The sequence below is a fragment of the Ambystoma mexicanum genome, chromosome 2p (assembly GCF_040938575.1).
Source record: "Ambystoma mexicanum isolate Mex_15411 chromosome 2p, UKY_AmexF1_1, whole genome shotgun sequence".
Classification (NCBI taxonomy): domain Eukaryota; kingdom Metazoa; phylum Chordata; class Amphibia; order Caudata; family Ambystomatidae; genus Ambystoma; species Ambystoma mexicanum.
The window spans coordinates 1,215,118,954-1,215,143,000 of record NC_090923.1 but is presented as its reverse complement, the minus strand read 5'-3'; the positions used below and the strand labels follow the sequence as shown (position 1 = coordinate 1,215,143,000).

Here is a 24,047-nt window from a genome sequence, read left to right as displayed (position 1 = left end):
TCCTGGCCCAACACTCTGAGGACACCTACCTTCCAGAGGTCCCCTCTGGGACCCTTCCCCAGTATCTCCTCCCCCCCCCCACTGCTTTCCTCACTTAACCCGGGTGCTTTCGATCCCTCTTGGGCACATGTCGGCGATCCTTCAGCGCCAACTCCCCACTAATCCTTCTGACACACTTTGCCTCCACCGCCCCCCTGATCCTTCTGGGCTTCCTGCCCCAGAATCTAGCTGGGCCAACTATGCAATTATCACGCTTATGTAACCAGTCCCTCTGAGCCAGTCTTCCCATGACCTTAAACCCCGCCCCCAACACCTGCCCATTCCTTCTTCTCCAGAATTCGGGTCCATTGTCTTCTGCGGCACCTTGCCCGTGTCCTGACTGCATCGCATTCTTTGGTTCATTTTTGCCAGTGCTAGCTCCTTGCAGTTTCCTCTCCCCGGCCCGCCTCCTTGGTGTTTGTTTTGGTGCGGTGCGCTAGTTAATGACAGCCTGTTTGTACACTACGTGTCACCTGGCGGCATCCAGGAAGGCACCCTTTAGACCGGACCCGGATGCCGTTTTGCGGAATGTGGTTTGTGCTGACCAGCAGTGCACACACAGCAGACGATTCTCTTGTAAAATCTGTGGTCGGCTATTTCCTTATGATGCATGGCAGTCTTTAATATCCATATAAAAGCCTGGAAGTTGTTATTACAGGCCGGTTGTGACATCGCAACTGTGATAAGAAAAGACTATCCTAAATGTGTTAGGTTATTACGCTTCAGTTGTGACGTGTCAATGCCTGCTGCTTGATCCAGCACAAAGCAGAACTTCAGCTGTCACTGCTGCACTTCAAGCTCTGGCAAGCTTTTCAAATTCCGTCTTTGTAAAATAGTTTTCTGTGACTTTAAAGGCAGTACTTGACTGGGAACTGGTTATGATAGATTGTTTAATGTGTGCACTTCTGGAGAATCGGCATGTTTTTATTTATTTTAAAACAGTAGTAAATGAAACTTTTTTTAAATTCATTTTTTTGCTCTTTCTCCAACACGTTGTAGACGCCATGTTAGCTTTTTAAAATCCAAACACATTCTGCATTAATCATGTATATGGAACAGCAAAAATGGAAAATAATCTTCCATTAGATTAAGCACGAGGCCAGGTAGTAAATGAGGTGACAGTGTGCGGCCGTGTATTATAAGGCATGTACATAAAAAGTATGTTTGCAGTTCACTTCGGACTTCCATGACCTTATAAAGGAACTGGACCGTGAGCCTTGTTCCTCTGTTTGGTCACAGAACTCGTCGGTGACTTGCACTATCCTTATAATGGACAGTACAGGGTTCTTTGTCCCACATATTCTCATCATCTAGCAGTGTAGAAAGTGTATTATTGCATTGTCTATGCATTAACCATTGTGATTTTCCTGTTGTAAAGTTCTCCTCTTTGAATGTTTGCCTTCTCGGCTATGCTTAGACCTTTGCTTATTTTGAGTTTGTCTTTTGCAGCACTATCATGCTCCCAGGTCATGAGGAAGTGGCCAGCAACTATGTAAAGCTTTTACCAGACTTGGCCAGTAGACCCTTGCATTTAGGCCTGCCCATTTACCCTTCCACCATTCTTAACGCCTCGCCTTCAGCTCTTTTTTTTTGTTCAAACCCCCGTATGTGGAGCGCCTACATCTTGGAGCGTCTGTTTGTGAGGGATTTCTCTGCACGTTTTATATAGTTAATTCAGGTGGTTGGAGGAAAGGCCATCATCACTGACTTTACTGCACTATGTTGCTACGGTCGCGCCACGCATAGGTTAACTTCAGACTAGTGTGAATGCGGTTTCTTTCCGGGTCCTCCACTAACACCACCTTGCTTTTAATTTCCCTCCACAGCTAATAAGAAGCTGAAGTACATTAGTCTAGCTGTGCTGGTCGTGCAGAATGCCTCCCTGATCCTGACCATCCGTTACGTTCGGACGCTGCCTGGGGACAAGTTCTTCGCCACCACAGCCGTGGTGATGGCAGAGGTGCTGAAGGCTGTGACCTGCCTTCTGCTCATCTTCCTGGAAAAGCGAGGTGAGTCTGAATCCTGCTATATTTGCTGTGTTCATACTAAGGGCCCTTCTGTTGGTATTTTTGTAGACTGAGGATTAGCAAGCAAGCTCTGGCACTCCCCGAACTAGTTGGCAGGGTCCAGAATCAGACTGGAATGACTTCATAAGGCCTGCGGGCTGAGATCTGGCCTGGCCTCTTTTTTTTTTAATATGAAGTTGTGAGTGTGAGTGAAGTGTAGCACACACAGCTGGACTACTTCAGGGGACAGAATTAGCTAAAGGGAATAAGCACACTGACATCCCATGGTGTAGCTGAGCTGTCATTCCTAATGAATTTCATCATGAGGAATGACAGTCTTTTGCTCCATCTCTGGGATTATTAGCCCGTCTTTCACCGGCAGTAACTAGGATCTTTGACCTTCTATCGGGGTTCTCCAACTCCAGACCTCCAGGGCCAGATCATGTTGGATTTTCTGGATACCCCTCATTAATATTCATGAAATTACTTTCCATACAATGATTCTAAATGTACGCACATTTTTTCTCAGGAATAATGAGGGATATCCTGAAAACCCATCAGGATTCCGTCCCACAAGGCCTGGAGTTAGACATTTGCACCAGCTACAAGCTAGCCCTTCTCGGGCACTGCTTCTGCTGCTGTGATGTGCTCTACAGATCTTTTTAGCGCTGTTCTGTTCCTTGGATTTTCTGCCTGTCCAAAATTGCTCTGGGTTTTGGAACAATTCTAAACTCTACTCTTCTGGAAAGGGTGGTATGGTTCTTTTGGCTGCTTCAAAAAACCGTGTTGGTTTTTATCTGTTTAGGTATGTATGTATGTATGTATGTATGTATGTATGTATGTATGTATGTATGTGATTTATAGAGCACAAACCTGACTGGAAAACAGAGTATGGGCAGGGTTCGAAATTGAGGGGAGCTGGGAGCTATTTAGATCCTGCTTGTAGCTTAGAAAAGCCTGGTTAGCTTAACACCAACAGCTACTAGGAGCACATTTTGGCTTCCCAGGCCAACTGATGCAAGACAAACATACCTATGTGAAGGCCCAAAGGCGTCTAGGCGCTAAACATTAGGACACAGTTGTACGAGATTTAAAGCACAATGGGTCATAAATAATGGGCAAAATTATATATTTCCATCTTATGTGGAAGTTTGATTAGCGGACCATTATGTACTAGCTCCTCGTTCCCCAGTGGAAGCTCCTGGTCACTGGTTAATGCTGGAAACCCAGGAGCTGCTTTTAGCTCCTGCTTATCTGAATTCCGAGTCCCGATGGTACACAGCGAGTGTAGGATAGCGGGAGCCGGAGGATGCCGAAAGAAAGGCAGCACATTTATGTCCTTCTATTTCAGTTTCAATATGTATTTGTATATGGCTCCTTCCAAGTACTGACAAGTGTCTTTTTGTCTGCGTGTCTGGGTTGTGGTGTGTGTGCAAATCTCCCTGTTTGAATGTGAGCATATATCCTATGTAACTTGGGAGGTACTAACCTCATTGACTGCGCCAAACAACTTTGTATAAGGGTACAATATATTGAAAAACGAGATAATGAGATCATAGGAATCAAAATCAAAAGATGTTTAATCCTAAAGCACAAAATTATAAGTACTTTCTTGATCAGACATTCGAGGAATTGATTGACCCATTAGTGGTTTTGGTACCGCATATGATTCAAAAACTTAGGGACACACCCCGTGTCATTTTAGTAAAGATACATCAAATTAACATTATAACACGCCAATTTTAACAAAAGACACGCCAACACATGTTTCGACCTAACAAGGCCATCCTCAGGGCGTACAAATGTTCAGTAAAGCTAACATGCACATTGATTTATGTATGTGTTACTTTTGGTCAGATCTTGTATCTGAAGAAGGGTAGAACAAAAAGGAACAACGAAGGGGAGGGAGAAGAGAAAAAACACAAATATTCTGTCGAAATGTGTTAAGACATTACAGAAAACATAAATTAAATGCATGTTCCCATCATTGGACAATAAACTCAAATATCAAAAAGATGTACTTGATAGAAATTATGCCAGAAGGATATGAGCCTAAATACTTATGCTTGAACTGGATCAATTATTTGGACAACGTTAATAAGCATTTGATATTATAAGTGCTTACACTCCGAGAACAACAATCTTTTTGGTTTCTGCAAGGGTAAGGAAAATATAGTTACCTCTGATTTGTATTATAGAACGCAAGGGTTTAGTTGGGGGTAATACACGAACTGGGTATGATATCCTTTGACTGGGTAGATTGGGGCCTGTCGCTTAGCGGCTGAAATCATTTGTGAAGGGTAGTGTTGTTGTTCCTATGTAAATGTGCAAGGTGTTAATGTATGAGTTTGTATGCGCATTTGAAAATCATAGCAATTATGGAACATGAAAGCGGCCCTAGTCGCACATCACGTGATATTGATTACCATGTTTGTACTGATATATAAAAGTGTATGAAGAGGTTTCAAATACACATGGCAAATATTAACCGCTGCTTTTACAGCTAGCCCTTTGCTGGAAAGTAAAAGATGTTGTCTCTGGGTGAAACTTGTAAGCCAAAGGTTTATTGGTATAGTGTTTGCAACCTTGTATCCAATCGATACCACTTTGACAATGTTGGTGAGTAATGCTGGTTGATGGTGTCACCTGACCAGACAGATACATACCATAAAAAACATTAAAGGGTTTTGATCAACCACCTTTTGGTACAATTATTGTACTTATTTGTCCAGTTGCAACTTACAGCTAGATAGTTCATAGCCCACTATCTCACAGCGGAATATAGAAGAATGGTGCAGAGGTTTGTTTCCACAATAACTTACGTATCATATATCCTATGTAGACTTCAAACAATAAACCAGGAATCATGCGTCTCGAGTCCAAAAATGTATTTTAGTGCTCAAATATAAAAAGATTATTTCAAATTCTAACACGTGTTTCGCCAGTCATGGCTTTTTCAAGGCAAACACTGTACATAGTTCAATATTCAAATATTGATCAATATCGATCAATTCATGTACATTAATTCAGAATAGTAGTCTTAAACATAAGTAGTCCCAAGAGCTAATATATTCATGATTGTAATCCTGAACACAAATTGTCATAAGGGGTAATATTTTTACAAGTATCCTAATAGTTGTCCATTTAGGGTAGGCCAATCCTAATCGTTCTCATTACACATGCATTTATATGTGCATCTGTTAGTGAGGCACAAGCCAAATAATATTGCCTAACTATTATTGTGAATCATTTATTATGATGTATTTAGCCATCTCCAAACACATTTCGTTTCATCTAGATAAAATAAAAATGTGTGTTGCCCAACTGCCCACATCAATGGCCATAAGCATTCTCAATTGTAGCATCTACCGCATGCCAAACGGCTTCTATCCGATGTAAGTTTGTATTAATGTGACTGTATGTGTCTGCATGATTGATTGAGTGAGTGAGTGAGCGAGCTGGTCTCTTTGTGATCTAGTGTCTCATAGCAGAGTTTTCCCTTCTGTGCAAATGTATTTGAGGGAAAGGGAGCAGCGTAAATGTCTGACAAAAACTTTGATAAGAACCCTTTGACGTTTACTCTGAAACACATCTCCTTCACAATAACGGCCTTCCTGCCCCTCGGAAGCTCTGCTGCTCCTGTTGGATTCTTCTTGAATGTCTGTTTCATGCACCCTCTCTGCAGGTAACCTGAAGCAGTTTGTGCTGTTTCTGTATGACTCCATCATTATTCAGTACATGGACACCTTGAAGCTGGCTGTCCCCTCCCTCATCTACACACTACAGAACAACCTGCAGTACATTGCCATATCCAACTTGCCTGCTGCAACCTTTCAGGTAAGCCCCTCACAATGCAGCTTACTGGGCATCACCCCCCATCTTGGCACCCGGTGCATCTTTATTCTGCATGGTAAGGTTAAAGACAAACACCACTGATTCGGTACATTGAAGGGACAACTGCATTTTTGGGGAGCATAGTTCTGAGGAGGGTGTAGAGAAGTTAGGTTGTGAGGAAGATATGTATATTTAGGTTTGGTCATTTGTAATGAGAATTTCTACCATGTGGAGGATCGCTTGAGGCTGAAGAGCACCGATCTCTTGGGACAGCCACTGAAACTTACTTTTGGAATAACATGGTTTTAGGAAAATAAAGGTCACGCCTACAGTTTAGTCAAACCTGTTGACCGTTGAGTGAACTGATCCCAGAATGCCCAAAAGAATCACAGTGGATCGATCATGTTATTTCTCAAGAGTCTTTCTGTTACGTTTTTCACGCTGTGATTGCTTCACAACACCTTTGTTCCCAGAGGACAAGAAGTTGAGGGCCTGTCGGCACATCTTTGTGCACATACCCTAAATGCCCCACCCATTTGCACCATTTTTTGTTTCCCTGTGGTCATTGTCCAGGATTTGTAAGAGGTATATTGATGAAGAGACTTCAGAGAAAGTGTGATACGAGCGTAGCGGTTGAACCTAATGATAATCCAGGCGGCATGGTGTGCAGTCTTTCATCTTTTGTTAGTGTCCTTGGTGTGAGCCCTGTGTGGGGTCTGTTCCACTAGTCCATTCAGGATGTGACAACTGCAATGACTAATGCAGTGTTGTTGAGGGAAATGGATGAAGGCAAAGAAGCTTGACAAATCCAGGAGATTCTCTTAAGAGATTGAGAGATACGTATACTGGATTGCTTTCGACTAGAATACTAAGGTTGCTTACATACTTTTGCTATGTTTTGGAGGTGGTGGGACGAAATTCTGATTGACTCTGCCCAAAAGTAGAGGTGAAGGGTCTTCTGGGTTACATATTGGGGTCTGTCTTTCAAGCATCAAGGCAGAGGCTATTCTCTTGCACCCATTGTTGGACATGTTGCGACCAGTCTCCAATTATTTGGTACTTTCAATATCCGTCTTCTAGAGGGAAGTCGATCTAGGTATCGCCTGTGGACAGTCAGGGTTTAATATTGTGGATCTCGAAGATTGTAGCTAACGGTTATGTAAATATCATAGAAGTTCGGGTAAGGGATGTACCAAGAGAGACATGACCAGTTATTTCCTCAGTTTCTGACAATGTGAAACCCAGTGTGGTGTTTCAGGAATGATGGCAGCCAAGGTGAGCTAAGCAAGTTCCGCAAGCTCCTGCCGATGTAGCTAGATGGTCGAGTATTATCTTGTGATCTGTGGTCCTGGACTCTGCAGGTAAGTTAGATCAGGTTAGTGCACGCAACATGTCTTGATCTCTGGTGATTAGTAGCTATTCCATGGTGTTTAACAGTTATTTCTTGGTTCCTTGATGGGATCGAAAGACTGATTTGAAGTCCTGCTGTTAGTCTTTAAGCAAGAGGAGAGTTGGATGACCACAATCATTTGGGTGCTTTTGTAATGCCTGCAAGACCCAATATGGGATGAGATTATGACAAGCACTCAAACCGTGCTTTTTTAGCAATGGTCTGGTGCACACTTCTCCAGTGACCAGCAAGTCGTTGACAAGGTTTGTGATGAGGGCAAGTGCCTATGCAATAGACCTTGGTCATGCATATTTCAGTTATAGGTGAAGATTTTGGAGGTGGATCCGTGATCTTGATGATATCCTGTCAGAGCAGGGGTGACTTCTCACAAGGGAGTAGGGCACAGTTGTTCACATGTTCTAGATGTGCCAGCGAATGGTGGTGCAGCAGTGCTGGTATACACAAAGGGTTTTCATTTTGTTATGATTAAGGGACATTAGAATCTCACAGTGGATGCACCAGAAGAGGACGGTGTCTGCAATGGACATGGAAAGGATCTACATATTTAAAAAAAACCTGTTTGGTTGGGTTATCCGCTTCGGTAATGCAAGATTAAAACTGTCCCTTTTTTGAGTTTCTCTTGTACCATCAGGAGTAGATCCTGCCCCTTGGGAGATTGGCAGACATTTGGGATTTATTTGAGTTCCATTTTGAATGACCAACACTGCATTTGAATAGCTGTCAGTCTTTGCATTAGTCGTTTTGTAGTGTCTGTTTGGACTTTGGTTTCTCAGACCATATATGCCTGGATAACTTTCTGTTTACAATTTAATTTGGTATAGTATAAATATGTATATAAGTGTAAAGAGGGTGCATTACAGAGAAACCAAGTAATGGGGTCTTTGTTACATAGATTGTTCAACATGAAAGAGGGCATTATTCTGGAGTACTCATGCCCGTCAAGTGGTCCTTCAGTCGCATAACACTGGTAGAGAAGTAGAATCAGTGGGCTACCTGTAAAATGGGTGGAGGAGCGGTCTTTAATCTTGTATTGCTCCTTATTGAAGATTGGGGTGTCCTTCCACCATAAATGATGTATATGGAGAATGAGGCAGTCCTGCGATGATTCCCTTTACAGTATATCGAGAGTATCTAGGAATGATAGATCACTTGTTCAGGAAGATAGGTAATGGGATACAGAAACCTGGCACATGAGCAATGTAACAGATCAAGTTTGAAGAAGGCCTAGTGCCACAATTTATCGTGTTATGCCTATTCACATATTTACATCTGAACATAGGAATGGATTTATGTGACCAGGGTGGACTGGGGTCAGCTGGACAGGGTTTGGGGAGCCCCTGCGAAGGACAGAAGGTAGTGCTCGAGTCTGGGCTAGAAAAGCTCAGGTGATGGCATAGTTTTGATATCTAGGAAAAGTGCATTCCAATGAAGTGTGGCAAGTAAGGAGAGGGAACAGAAGCGGGATGAGGGTTGGGGTGCCTGGGTAGGAGAGGTTAGTGAGGAAGAATACAAGGAGATTATCATCAAGGGGTTGGCAAGGGACAAAGACCATTTACTGATTTTGAAGACAAGTAGACATTTAAAGAGGGAGCGAGTTTACTTGAGAGCCAGCCGGCATGGCAGCAATGTGGGAAGATCAAGGTTGGTTAGTGAGTAGCAGAGTTCAGGACTTCGTTAGAGGAGTGAGAATGTGTAGAGGGATTGAGCAAGGAATAGGTTTGAGCTGTAATTGAGAAATCTACCTGACATAATCTGCCTGCTGTGTATGAGCCCCTTGTTATTTTAAGAATTTCTCCTCGCCTGCATAGGGCTGGATCAGCCAAGTTTTACATTGGTGGTGAGAGATTATAGAAGATAACTTGGCCTTAACCATAGTTACAGAGGTTTCAGCTCTTCCTCTCGGAATCTCCTATGATTCCATATTTGTCACGAAGTCCCATCAAAAGCCAACAACCGTAATCCTCATGCAGAACAAAAAACTGTCCTCTAGTTACATTAGAGGACTTTTCAGAACATAGAGAGGTCAGGGATTTTGTTTATTTCAGTCCCCAAATATTGAGGGTTCATAATACCCATTTTAGATTTGTAATTTCTGAATCTGAGAGCATTCTGGAAATTTTCGGATCCCTACGGAAAAGAGATTGATTAGTGTCTCCAGATCTTCAGGGAGAATCCTTTTATAACCCCATCAAGGACAATTTGAATTAATTGAGATTCTTAGATGGGCAGTGAAGGTTTCCTGTAAAAAAAAAAAAGACTTCTGTATGGCCTGAACAATGTTCAGACAGTTTTCCCCAAAACCCTGTTGGTGGCTCCACATATCCGGCTTCAAGGCATCCGTTTGTACGCCTAACCAGACCACTAGATCATCAAAGCCCCTTTAGAACTCTTCAGAAATTGTGTAACCTGAGATTGTCAATAAATCAGAACAAATCCAATCTTGTTTTGGTGCTAAGAATTCATTTTCAGCAAAACGTAGTAGACATAAAGTTGGGGCGTGCACTCCTTCTTCCAGAGACTCTTCAATCACTCTGATAAAACGGGTGGCCTGAATGACACACAGTCTTGCTCTTGTTTCAAGGGTTTTATTAAAGCACACAATAGAGGTATGGTGTGATTGTTAGCAAAAATCTGTATGATTGCAGAACAGACAGGCAATGGTTGTAGAACAAAAGGGGTACCAGCTGGAAAACTGGTCTGGGAAGTGGCACTAGTGTTCTTTCTCTCCACCTAAGCCCAGGAGTCCTTAGTTCCTATAGAATAGTAACACCTACCTTTCTCTAAGTGCAAGTCTCTGAAACGCTGGCTATTTTACCCCCTCAGGGACTACATACCTAACTCTAAGCTACCAAGATGTTAGTTCCAAATGGTGGTGTATGTGTGCCTCCTGGTCTTATCTCCCTTTTACTCCACTACTCACAACAGCCACTGCTCTACTACTATCTCACACACTATATTCAGTCTTTCACTCTCCCTCTCACCTCGTACAACTCCCCAGTCCCCACTTCCTGCACCACAATACACTATGCACCACTGATACCGCTCTCAAATATGTCACCTTTTCAAATTCCGCCTCTCCAACACTCCACTGCACTGTTCTCCCTCCAACCTGGTCTCTTGGTCCCCCTCCAGCTCCACTTGCAACCTCCTCCATACAACCCACACTCTCTGCTGCCGTCTGTTCTCATATTACAGAGCAGTGCATGCAGTGTCTTTCTTCCCTCCCAATTGGTTGCAGTGCTCACCATAACTTCTGCACCAATTGGCACCTGCTGTTCCCCCAAAAGGAAGTCTATCCAGCTGGGAAGCTTCAAAACACTCTACGCACTGCATCCTTTTCCGGCACTGTTCTGTTAACAGACTGATGTTTCACAGGCATTCTCTGGGCTAAAAATTCGATGTTCTGAGGTACAGGTGAGTATTTTGCTCCTTTGGGGTTCTGGCTGCTTCTGGGTTGTGGTGCAGGCTCATATTTCATCTGTGTTGCGGTTTTCCTTCGTTCCCTCTAGCTTGGATCTGCGCTAGGTTTTCTAGGCTGCTTCCAAGTGGATTCTGACAGTTGTGGTGCTGCAAAAAGAGAACGGTGGCCAGCAAATGTACCAGTAGGCATTGAGAGCATATGAGTGTCCTCATTGTTTGGTTTGTTCTTGGCAAGGGGGGGAGAGGGCTTTGGGAACCGGTAACCACCAACTCCCACTTTGCATACCTGGGGCAGGTGTTTTGAGTATGGTTTTAGAAAGCCGCCTGCTCCTGCCTAAGAAGGGTCATTTTCTCGCCTCTGACCCTGTATGACATGGTCATGACCCCGACCCTGTCACACTCGTCAGTCATAATTGACCTCCATTTTGGTATTTGGATCTATTTTTTTGTATTTTTGTTTTTGTTTTAACAGTGCTTTTCTGTATCTTCTTATCAGGGAAAATACCTTATTTTCCAAGGCACAGAGAAGGGGTGCCCTGGAAACATGCACCCCTCCCAACATTTCATAATTTCCTGGGGGCTTAGAACCAGAGGAAATTGTATATTTTTTACAAGAAGGGCATTTATGGATCCAATGTTGAAATAGTTTGCAGCAAAGTTTTTGCCGGTAGGCGTTGAATAAATAATATGACTATTTTGCCTGTATCATAAAACATCACTGTGTTTTGATATCTTATTCAGAGATTATTTCCATTGAAATGGATTTTTATAAGCATTTTGAGTCCGTTATTGTCATATTTGAATGGAAGGTCCATGTTTTTAATTTAATTTGTGTTTGATTGTGGATTAATTCATGAGGCAGTGTTGAACCAAGAGTTTCCTGCAACCTTGATCCGTCCCACATAAGATTTCTTTGGTTTCTGTCGCTTGTGCCATGTAAGTGAATGAGTTACAGGCACTTAACTGAATGGACCCCAACACAGTTTTAGGTTGTTTTAAAGGATTGTTCCTTCTTCCATTTCTAATGTTTGATCAGATTTCTTTTTGAACTAAGACATCTATTTACCTTTTTTCAGCTAAGAGCCCATAATTCTCTGACAGAAGAACTTTGCACAATCTGTGCCTGGCTAGCACATGACCTTTCCAAGATGCTGATTATCTAATAGTTACTTGTGGTAGTGCATCATCTGCACCTACGGCAAACAAGGCTACTTTCACCAGGTGGATTGCCTCTTGCATTTCTTAATCTAACTTGTTGCATGGTCTTCCCGTTCTCTGTAGACTTTATGCGTATTCTGTTCTACAGGATGCAAGGCAGGATTTGTAGCTTTCTAGAGGTATGTGTCCATCACAGGGATCTGCATTGTGGCAACATGGTCTATGGCATATTGTCATTCATCTACTCCCTTTCCTATGATGAACATGGAAAACCTTTTCATTGAACCTATGGATCAACCTTCCAACTTTAGTCTGCCTTGCCAATCTGATGAAATCACTTTATAGAATTCTACTTTTAAATGAACTAGAAAGAAGGATCAAGCAATGTGGAGCAAAAGAGACTACAAGCTCAGCGAGCACTCTAGTGTTTTCTAGCACACCTGTTCCTGGCCAATTTAAGAGAATCAGAGACTCTTGCTGTGGCAAATGGCGAGCTAGAGCTGCACCTCTCTGTGAGGAGCGGAGAACGTAAAGGCTGGGACCTACGTGGTGGAGCCAAGTAGCTCACCAACAGAGAAGAAGGAAGCTGCTGCACGAGGACACGTAGTGGGAATGCCAGGACCCGGTGAGTGACTCCTGGGTGTTCACAGGTGAAAGAGAAAGTAATGCTTCACTTACCGGAGCTAAGAGGAAAGCAGGCATGTTGAGTGGATGGTGCAGGAGACCGGCGAGCGAAGTAAAGGCGGCAGCGAGAAGGAAGCAAACGGGAACCCTTCATCGGCCGACCACGGAAGAATCCAACAACGCCTAGAAAAGCTGATGAGTCCACCCAGAAGCAGTGGGGACACAGTGGCATATCAACGAGCATGCCGAGTGCAAACAATTGTGAATAAACTACTTGAAGGAAAGGAAAACAATAGACATTGTAAAAGGAGATATTAAGTTGGAAGTAACCCTTCCTTTTAATGTGTGGATGCACAGAGTGCAAGTATTAAGGAAACAGAGATGATAATATATTAGGAGGATTAATTAACCAACGCAATATATAAGCTACTTTGGGAGCGGGCGAAGACCCCAAATGAACAGAAGCCCTGGAAGGAGAGTATATCACAGGCAGTCACAAGTGTGTGAAAGGCAGAAGCCCTGGCAGGAGTATTCAAGTCAAGTTGTGTTAAACAAGAAAGAAGGAGCAACATAGGTGGCAGAAAGATATACCAGGTGTTCTGAAAGAAACCATTTTACAAAGCCAGACAGTTTTTGTGCAAGTGTTGCAGTTGGCCAAGTGAGGCCCAAAGAACTATTGAAAATAAAACCTCAACGAGTAAAGACGAATCTAGGGGAAGGGAGCTCCCCTCTGGAGCAAGGACCTTTATCCTTGAAGAATATTTTTTTGGAGCGATTTATTCTTCCTTTATGAACACTTTTCTAAACTGCCCATTTTTGCAAACATTTCCCCTTTTCACCTCAGAGTTAAGTTTGTAGTGTGAGGGCCAGAATAGAGCTTTGTACACGGAACATTTTTTGTTTGGACATTCTGACACAGACTGGTCATTAGTTTTCAGTTTAGGTAGGGACGTTCCTCTTAGGACAGGGTCAGAGATGCATTTTCCCAAACCCTTTTTAATATCAATAAAAGTTTTTAACCACAATCCTTGCCAACGTGTGTCAGAGTTTCGTTCCTGACTCCTCACAGAAGCCAAATGGGTCTATGTAACCTCCTGACCTCTCTCACTTCCCATTGTCTCAGTAGAAAACTGCTCCCTGACCTTCTGGGCCTAACCTGCCTATCTCTGTCAGTTTCGTGAGGAGAGGATAGCTCGCGGGCAACATGCTCGCCTTAGAAGCAAGATGACACGGAGCACCACAGGTTCAATCCCTGGGTCCATGCTTAGAAACCTCTGGGTATTAAGCGTGTTATAAATAACCTATCATATCATATCATATCATATCATATATCATATATTGCTCCAGTGTCGAATCTGCTGTGTTTAACACCCCCTTCCCTGGCCAAGCATAAGACAGGGGGTAACTGAGATCTTTGTTGCTTCTTTGTGCTATTCTTGTAACTTATGAAAGCTGGCTATTGGACTCCATTGGCTCTCATAATTGCTTTTACCATTTTTCATAGATAAAGATTCTATGTGCTAATCACATTAACGGCCAGGGTGGCTTGCCATTATTCTTAAATAATCTCTCACATTTTAAATTTCCTTTGATAAAAAGCCAGAATATCTTTTAGCCAAAATTAATCTATCCCGATTTAGCACTTTATTTTTGTCCGCTTAAGTCAGATCTCGACTTTGATAATAAACTCTCAGTTTTCACTTTCTAGATCCTGGCTTCCTCAGGGCGTCTTATTTTCCTGGGGGATTTAAAAACTTAAGCTGAGAATATTTCTCCCTTCCAACAGCTAATCATTAAAATGTATTCGCCCTCATAGATCGTCTATTAATGGGCCTACTCATTTGGTGTTGAAAGAAGTCTGAAAGGGATAAATCATAGGACCATGAAATTGGTCAGACTGATGTTCTATTGCATTTTTCTTGTCCTGTGCTGAACATATGTATTTAAGGAAAAGGGTTGGAAAAAGAGCGGAGGCACTTCCAGTGATTTTGACCGCTACTGATATATTGTTGAATTATGTTGTAGCATGTTTCATCTGCGAGGCAATGTTAATGAGAGCCTCTTAGAAATATTAACTTCTTGCATGTTTTAAGGTGAAATTTGCATGTTTTAAAGTTGGTCATTTTCTGTGCTGTTTTGGGGACCCTGTGTGTAATATTTTGTAAAGTCACTCACCACCTCAATTGTATACATACCCACAGTGCACCATTTCTTACTTGGCAATAGTCAAATATCACTAGCTAGTGGAAATTTTGCACCCTGACTAATGCATTGTAAATTTGTTGTATATTAATGTTGTAATTGGGAAAGCCGACTAAGTCGTTTTTCATACATAGAGTCCTACTATGATCCCCACTGAATCTTATGAGGTTCAACTCGTCTCTTAGACCACCTTGGACATATCACTCTGCTGTGTTCAAAATTCTTTCAACACCGCTAAATCTGTCCTATCACCCACTTTTATTTTATGTAACATTTTGATGATTCCGAAATTCACCCACAAAACCAGTCCTGTGCCTCACATTGATAATTCTTCTTCAGCTTATGACCCATATATGGTTTGGATCACAACGGCCGTGGATCAGCCAATACCTGCATATTTGCTTTTCAGGAAGAAATTCCTTCCCATAGCTTAATGGTTATTGCCTGAAGTACAAAGGCTTGAATCCCATAATTGGTCCCTAGAACATAACAAGGCCGCAGTGTTGTGCAGAGTTGTGTGACGCAGGTGTGCAGGAGATGCCGCCCGTCAACGCATAATACGTCCACTCATTGAAAACTTTAAAAACCACCGATCAGACCATCTGCGGCAAAGCCTTTACAGGACAAGGCAGTGGTGTTGTGCGACACAGGTGTGCAGGAGACGTTGCCAGTCGACACGTAATACATTGCGCATACATCCACGCATTGAAACCTTTAAAAACCGAGGGTCGGACCCTCTGCGGCAAAGCCCTCACAGGACAAGGCCTGCAGTGTTGTGCGATGCCGGTGTTTGTCCGCGAAGGGGTAGCAGCGTGGATTGCGAGCATGCAACAAAATCTGTCTGTCTACATCCGCAAGTGAAGAAGGGGCGGGGGAGTAGCCACTGCTACACTCCACGCAACTCCCTGGTCTTGCACATCCGTTCCCTTCTGCCTGTCCCCACGTGTTCCCCCCGCTACTTTCTCTCCGCTTCTTACGGTCTTGTACGTCCTTGACCCTTTCTGCCCATCTCACGTGTGCTTTACCCCCATGCTACTTTGGCTCTGCTTCTTCCAGCCTTGCACATTCTTTCCCTTTCTGTCCGTCTCCACGGGCGCTTCCCTGCCTCAACTTAGGCTCTGATTCTCCCGGCCTTGCGCATCCTTCCCCGTTCTGCCAGTCTCCACGCTACTTGGGTCCTTCTCCTTTCTTGTCCTTCCCTCCAGGTCCCCCCATCTCTGACTATTGTATTGTATATTTTTGTTGCATTATTTGCATTTCGTTTCTTACTCCCTAGGCCCCCCAGGAATTACTATTGTTTTGCGTATTTTGCACTGTATTGTTGCATTTCTCCTCTCACTTCTCTTGTTAATGTGCCCGTCCACTTCATGTGCTTTACCCCTGTGTGTGCCCCTAGTGTATGACCCTCTCCTGCTGGGCTGCCTCCTCATTTGCTCTCCTCCTCACACCTCTCCATGGTGCTCTGTCTCCCCTACCCTCTCTAACTGCTATTATATATCCTATCCTATCCCTCTCACTAAGTCTTGTAGGAAGAAGCTCAAAAGGGACGTCCTGGTCACCAACACTGGCCTCCCTATTGTTGATACCTACCCCAGTGCTTCCTCCAGATATACCCTCACTGACATCCTATCCTCTTTGTCGTTCCCCCTCCAGGCCTATGGACCCCCCATATGGTCTCTGTTCACTCTCCTTTTTCCTTCTCTCACATTAATGGTGGCACTTGGTGGGATGTCCTCCTGAAGCCCTTCCACTCTCCCAAGACCATCATTAATGTCTATCAGAATAGCACCATCTTGGTCCAGAGCCCTCAGCCCAATCTCCTCCTTTTCAATAGATGCTTCCTGCATCTTATCAACTTCCTTCCTTCTCCTGCTACTCCTACCTACACCTCCCTGGCTCCTCCGCCACCTTCCTCTTCCGCCACCTCTCTGGCACCCTCCTCATCTTCTCTGGCTGCTCTGCCTCCTCTTCCACCTCTCTGGCACCCCCTTCTTCCTCTCTGACTACTGTCATCTCCTCCTTCCTCCTCTGCCCAATCTCGGGCACCTCGAACACCTTTGCAGGGCGTACCTCATGGCTGTACCCCTCCACAGAAATCTTTCAAATGTGGAAATCTGCTCCACGTCGCTACTCGTAACTCTCGCTCTGCTGTCAAGCGCTCCTCTGACATCTGCCGACTCCTCGAAGAACTTGATCTGAATGTCCTCTGTCTCACTGAGACATGGTTCACAGCCGGCTCTGTTGCGAGTTTTGACACTCCTCCCTGATGGCTACAAGATCCTCTCCAAACTAGCTGTCCAAGAGGTTGAGTAGCCTTGATCTTCCCAGATTGGTTCTCTGCTTCTGTCTTTCCTACGCAGGCATACTCCTCCTTTGAATGCTTGGTCCGCAGGCTCTCTATCTCTCCTGGCCTCTCTTACTGTGGCCAGCATCTGCAGGCCCCCTGGCCAGGTCACCTTCTTCCTCTCCGAGTGGGCGCACCTCTCCTCCTCTCTCCTTGCTTCTACCTCTCAACTTCTTCTCAGAGAACTCAACATTCACCCTTTCCCTCCCTTCCCGTCCCACCCACCCCTCCTCTGGCCCGGCACACCCTGGATGTTCTTATCTCGTCAGACATCGACCTCTCAAACCCTCTCTCCACGCCTCTCTTGGACTGACCACTTTCTTCTTTCCTCTCACTTGTCTCTCTCTGTCCCCCAGGTAAAGCCGACCTCCGCACTGCCACCCACCTTCATGGTCATCCGGCCCATGAAGCGTGTGTCAGTGGAGGCTTTTGCTGCTACCTTCACTCTCCTCCTACATCTGCGGCTGGCTCACACTCTTAACACAGCCCTCACAAACCTACATCTCTAACACTCCTGGACAAGATGACCATCTACCAGTTTACTCTCCTTACTGAATCTGTTGGTTGGCTCCATGACCACCAGTCTGGCTTTGGAGCAGCCAGAAGCATGGAAACTGCTCTCCTAAACACCTGTGAAGACTTGCTCTATAATCTTGACTCTAACCTTCCTTCTGTCCTCATTCTCTTTGATCTATCCTCTGCTTTTGATATAGTCAACCACACCATCCTGATCAATCGTCTCTGTGACAACCTGGGCATCACGGGTCAAGCCCTAGCCTGGTTGACCTCCTTTCTCTCTGATCTTCTCTTCCTCTCCCTCCCCCTCTCCCCCCTTCCCCCCTCTCTCCCCCTCTCCCCCTCTCCCCCCTCTCTCCCCCCCTCTCCCCCCCTCTCCCCCCCTCTCTCCCAATCTCTCCCCCCCTCTCCCCCTCTCCCCCACTCTCTCCCCCTCTGCCCCCCTCTCCCCCCTCTCCTCCCCCCCTCTCCCCCCCTCTCTCCCCCTCTCTCCCCCTCTCTCCCCCTCTCTCCCCCCCTCTCTCCTCCTCTCTCCCCTCTTTCCCCTCTCTCCCCTCTCTCTCCTCTCCCCACCCCCCAGGGTTCTAACCTCTCACCCTGGCACTCCAACCATTACTTGGCACCTCTGGCCCACCTCATCTCTACCTTCTCTTATAACTGTCAGTGTTATGCGGATGACACTCGACTCTCCTTCAGGCTCCCCTCAGCCTCTTCTGCTCTCTTGCTCATTCCTGACTGTCTATCCATGATTCAGGAATGGTGTACCTCCAACAATCTCTGCCTTAATGCCAGTAAGACTGAGATCCTTATCATTGGGACCCCTGCTCCCGCTTTCCCTCTTTCACTCTGGCCGCCTTCCCTGAGCCCTCTACCTTCCTGTGAGGCAAAAAACATTGGTGTCATCTTCAACTCCACCCTCTCCTTCTCTCCTCACATCTCTGGCATCTGGATCCCACTACCAGCTGCACCTCCTCCGAGGTATTCTTCCTTTTCTCACTTCCCCCAAAAGCTCACTGCCTCCAGAGCCCTGGTTCTATCTAGGCTGGACTACTGCAGCAACCTCTTTCCAAATCTGCCTGCCTCGACTCTTCGCTCTTTGCAACTAATCCGGAACAGGACTGCGAGATTTCTCCTTGGCCTCAAGCCGAGGGATCGTATCTCTCCACTGGCTCCCGATGGCTGCAAGGCTCAAGTTCAAGACCCTCTGCATTGTCCCCAAGACTTTCTGGGGCAGGGGAACGCACGACATCCAACTCTCTTCCTAACCATCTTCCTTCTTGAGCCCTCTGTCCATCCATCTTCAACTCTCTGAGGGTCAGATGCTTCTCCAGGCAGAGAGTGGGGTTGTAGATCTCTGTCCTCGGCTGGGGCTGCCCTCTGGAGGTTACGGAAGCAACTCAAGACCTTCCTTTTTGCTTCTGCTTTCTCGCTCTCTCCCATGCTGATGATCCTATCTTCTGCGCTAACTGGTTACCTGGCCACCCTCTGAAAGTCACGGGCAACAGGCTCTTGCACAACCGTCTTCCCACGCACTTATGGACTGCATCTGCAACCCTACCGTCCCCTACCTCCCAGCACTTACTTGAGCCACCAACCCGGCAGCACTTACCATGCTTTTTGCCCCTGCACTCTACCTTGCGCTCCCTCTAGCACTTCTCTCCCTTCCCTTGAATGGTCTGAATGACACAAGGCCTAGTAAGATCGTTTGTTTTGTCCTCCCTTTGTCTCCCCTTCCTTGTCTTATTGTGCCTAGAAAAACTTGTGTACAGGCACGTTACAAATGATTTATCATAAGTAGCGTGCCAGCTATGCAAACATTATCGTAACAACTTTCATGTTTACACAAATACCATACTGGTGGCCAAGAAAGCTTATTTTAAGGATTCGTTCTACTACCACATTTAGTAATGAAGATTTCCCCTTGGCTGGAGAATTATTTACTTCCACATTATCACTTTAAATGCTAGCCTCTTTAGAACTCCACAGCAGCCAACTTTTTCTTTCCCTTTCTCCCGCTCTTCTTTTACCCCATCCTCTACTGCTCCCTATCTTTTCTGGGGGTGACTTTCCTCTCTACCCTACATTGATTTTGCTTCACTTTCCACGGGTTGCTATTCGTCATAGTAATTGTCTCTCGACTCTCGATTCTCTAATTCCTTCTGCACCTTCCATACTCTTGCATTATCCCACACTGCCTTGGCTCTCTTCCTCTCACCTACTTCTAGGATCCTTTCTTTGCAAAGTTGAACGTTGCTGAAAAAAATCTCTATGCCCCCACGGATTCCCCAGCAGGAACCTCTTCCCATGTGTCTAGGGGATGGCAGCCACTACCTGATCCTGACCCTGGGGGGAGGAGGGGGTAGGGTTATATGAGGGAGAATCACATGGGAGGAAACGACCACAGGGGAGATGTTTTGACTTGGATGAGATGCAGAACCCCCCTTGCCCCTTCCCTATGAGGAAGACCCTCTGACCCCCAAGACCTTAATGGCGTATTGTCAGCCAACGGTTTCCCCTTGTAGAGGAAGTCAAGAAACCATTTTTTCTACACCACTCTGATCAGGACCACACCTTTGACCCAAACACCCACAACTCACACATAACCTCTTTTGTTTTTGATGTACGTTTATGGGACATTTTTGAGGAAAGCCACCCAAGAGTTAAAAGTCCAATGACATCCATGGACTCCAACTCCCATAATCACTCAGGTACTGAGACAAGGAGGAGGATGAGGGAGTTTGTGCAAAGTGACAGCAGCTCGAAGTACAACATGCAGACTAGTTGTTTTTCCAAGTCTTCAGTGCGTGGGACATTTAAAGATGGCAACTGATCTATGGGATCGAGCATTGCAGGAGAGGACGGTGAACCCCATACAGAGGCTCATGGATGTGGGGCACACAGACCAGGCAGTTGGAACGTAGAGGAATGCTGCGAGAAGCAAGAAGGTGTCTCACCCGCTAGTCCCTGGGATTCTGTCATCCAGGTGGCCAGGACATGGCCATCGCTTTTGAACCCTGTTCCTGGGGGTGGACTAGTGATGGAGGATCACCTGGTTGAGGGGTCTTCGGGGAGTGGGACACCAAATGGCGAGACACGGTATCCCTCGCCCTGTAACACCTTTACCCCATCCTATCAGGTAGGATACGTGGGAACCTTACCCCCCCTTCTCTTTCCTATCACAGCCCTTTCACATGGACATCCCGCTCTGGGAGAAAACGGACTCGCAACCGAACAGTGTATCTGACATCCCCACATGGATGAAAGGCAGAGCATGAAAGCACACTCTTGAGCGAGGCAAAGCATGCGAAGGTACAGCAGTTTCAAGTTGGCAGCTGAACGAGAGGAGACCGACGGCAAACCAAGAAGTTCGTAAGAAGGGAATCACCCTTAACCTTTTCGGGCAGACAACGTTCCTTTCAAGAAACCTTCGAGGCAGAAAGCATAAGGCCAGGAACCCGGACTAAAGAATCCTGCATTGTGTGTCAGAGGTGTCGAGGGCAATCCCGCGTATCTGACCAATGCGGGTGGGAGCAGCTGCCGTGGATTCAAATTTGCCTCCAAGAACAAAGAAGTGAAAGAAAGCTCGACACAGCCAGTGAGTTGGGGAGACAGATGCAAGACCGGTCTGTGTTGAAGTCAAGGTTGCAAGCAACAACATTGTATAACAAGCGCTGGATCGAATATTGTTAAATGCGTATGATGAAAGACGCGAGTAAAGCTAAACTGCTGATGAATGTTTGAACTTGATAAGGAAAGAAACAATACTGTTGACAGAGTGGTCCGGCTCTGTGGATGTGCTCAATCTAAAGTCTCTGTAAGGTATCTCGCCAAGAGAAACAAAAGTAGAAGATTGATGAGAATAATTGTGTGAAGTTAATCGAAGTGGTCCTGTGACGGTTTAAGTGAAACCCATCGCACATTCGAAAGTCTTTGATTTTGATATTAAGAGGATCTGAGCCCAAACAAGGGAGATCCATATCGAGGGGATCCGAGCCCGAACTAGGGAGATCAATGGTCCGAGCCCGAACAAGGGAAACCAAGTGCGACTATTGTGCTAAAAAGGACTCAGCCTGAAGAGGGAGACCCAAAATGAACATTGAAAGCGAGAACTATCCTGATAGGAATGGAACTTTGAGACTTTGTTTGTTACGACAGACCCTCTGCTGTAAGGGACCGTTATTGGAAAGAGACTGTGCAGAAGGCCCCCGATGTCTGTGCTTTGAACTATATGCTCATGGCCAAGAAGCCCAAGTGTGTAAGAAGGCCGAATGTGCTGCCTTGCCCTGTGCTGAAAACGTGGAGAAGGGAAGCCAACTGCTCAACCGTCCGGACATATTATTTCTTGAACACTTTTCTTTTGCATACATCATTGTCCCACACTCTTTTGTATTTAGAAGTAAGGATTGGCAATAGGTTTATTAGTATAGGCCCTTTTATTTGACAGACTTGACTAGAACTGCGTTATTATTATTTGATGGTCGTAGCTTGCTCCCATCCTTAGCTTTAGGTTTAGATAGGCGTTCGACCAACCCATTTGAAGTTCAATAAACACCCTTGAACTGTGATCGCTTGTGTCTTTCTTCACTTACAGCATACTTCAAAGTGGAAAGCAGGTGGAAGAATCACACCTCACAGACCCAAGCAGAATCTGAGGCACTAGAAGGAACCAGTGAGTCTGCCCAAAGCAGCTCGGGACCCTGGTGGCGTTCCAACAAGTGCACCACCAAGTGTTTGAATGGTACAAAATTGCTAATGCCAGAAATACACAAAGAATGTTTGAATGCAGTCAAGGCAAAGTACACATTCAACACCCAATAAGAAGAATGTTTGAATGCAGACAAGGCACAGTACAAAGGCAAACTCCAATCAAATACAGATGCATGAGATGCCAGTATGTGGGGAGAAGTTTGAGCAAATATGTTTGAGCAAATATTACAATAGATATACAAGTTTATGCTATTGTGGTATGGCTAAAGAACTGTGAAACACGAAAGAAATCCTGGCAGGCGAGTACCCCGGGCAGCTGAAATAGTGTAATGATTCCTGGCAGGGGAGTATACCAGGTGATCTGAAAAGTTACAAGAGATTCTACAGAAAGACTGTGACAGCACATATTGCTTAAACAAGAACTATGTAAGTCCAGTGAAGACACAAAGGAACTGTTAAAGAGAATTTCAATTTTGTTTTGTTTTGCCATCCTATTTAAGAATCCTGGGCAAAGGGGACCACTCTGAATCCAAGAGTCTTTACCTTGAAAAACATTTTCATTGGAGTCATTCGTATACTTTTGATTCTGAACACTTTTACCAATATCAGGTTGAAGACATTTCCTTGCACATTTTATTGTTTTGTTTATAGTGTGAGGGTCAGTATAGGACGTTTTGGACAAAAGGTCAGCATTTCAGTTGTTGACATCCTGACACTGACAGATCCTTAACTAAAAATAAGAATAGCGCCAATGGAAATATTTTCCATGATGGGTGTTACGCTTCCCCTGGATTCTTAAGTAAGATGGCAATTGTCTCTTTTACTGTCAAGAACTGTAGACCGTGATTGTCGTGTACCTGATGTAGGAAGCCGCATGGTGGGGAATGCCACAGTGTAGTCCAAAGTCCTCTCTGACCCCGGATGCAGATGTGAGAGCGACACAAGAGTACCACCCTACCTCTATTCCCCGAACACATAATCCCTTTGGGAAAGAATATAGGACAGTTCTCCCTGTACCACGAGATGCTACCCCAGCTTAATGTGGTACAAGGATGGTGTGAGAGACCTTACTTAGGCACCACAGGTCAAAATACCATGCAATGATGAGGGGAAAGACTAGACAGGGCTAGGAGCATAGTGCAATACATGTGAAGAGAACATAGAGACATAAAGACTAGGTCAGAAGAGACAAGGCAGGAAACACCCAGATAGGATGCACGCAGGAAAGGGGAGCAGAAGGGACTGTGTAGCAAAAGGATGTTGAGAGGCACAGAATGCTGTTTCATCCATTATTTTATAGCCGTGGAACAAAGCGAGGCAGTATTGTGGTCATTGGTAAGCAACGTTGCCTAGGGCTCCAATCGTGCCTCCGGCTACGACGCAACGTAACGCTGTCAGAGGTGCAGGAGGAAGACGATGGCTGCACCGAGAACCGGAAGAACGGGGAGTCTGCCCCACAAGCATGAATGAAGTCGGCAGGACCCTCCCACGCACAGGAGAAGGGAGCGCAGCCAGCCCCCCGCAGGCAAGCGTTCCTGTCTGTGCATGCCACTTCGGGGCCAGCGGCAGTGATGATACAGCCTCCAAGCTCCCAAGACATGCGTTGGGTGCTGAAGCCGACTCAGGCGCATGACACTAACAGTTCCTTTGTGGCTCTCCTTGTGTCTCTCCTAGATTCACAAGGTTCCTGTTTAGGCACCAAGTTCTGTAATGGTCTCTTTTTAACACACCTTCCTCCTGTAACAGTCTTTCTTTAACACAAGTTCTCCTCTGTATAGAAAACACT

General features: G+C 45.3%; 2 protein-coding genes across 4 annotated transcripts in view; one reads left to right on the top strand and one right to left on the bottom strand.

Annotated features, from left to right (window-relative positions):
• LOC138567355 (uncharacterized) overlaps nucleotides 1-24,047 on the bottom strand; it is a 432,054-nt gene that overhangs the window by 106,358 nt on the left and 301,649 nt on the right. The gene's annotated exons all lie outside the window — the stretch shown is intronic.
• SLC35A2 (solute carrier family 35 member A2) overlaps nucleotides 1-24,047 on the top strand; it is a 335,702-nt gene that overhangs the window by 133,845 nt on the left and 177,810 nt on the right. For both annotated transcript variants that reach the window (XM_069645480.1, XM_069645479.1), the window contains exons 2-3: nucleotides 1,866-2,048; nucleotides 5,731-5,882. In XM_069645480.1, coding sequence (XP_069501581.1) covers nucleotides 1,866-2,048; nucleotides 5,731-5,882 — 335 coding nt within the window. The remainder of the gene's footprint in view (nucleotides 1-1,865; nucleotides 2,049-5,730; nucleotides 5,883-24,047) is intronic.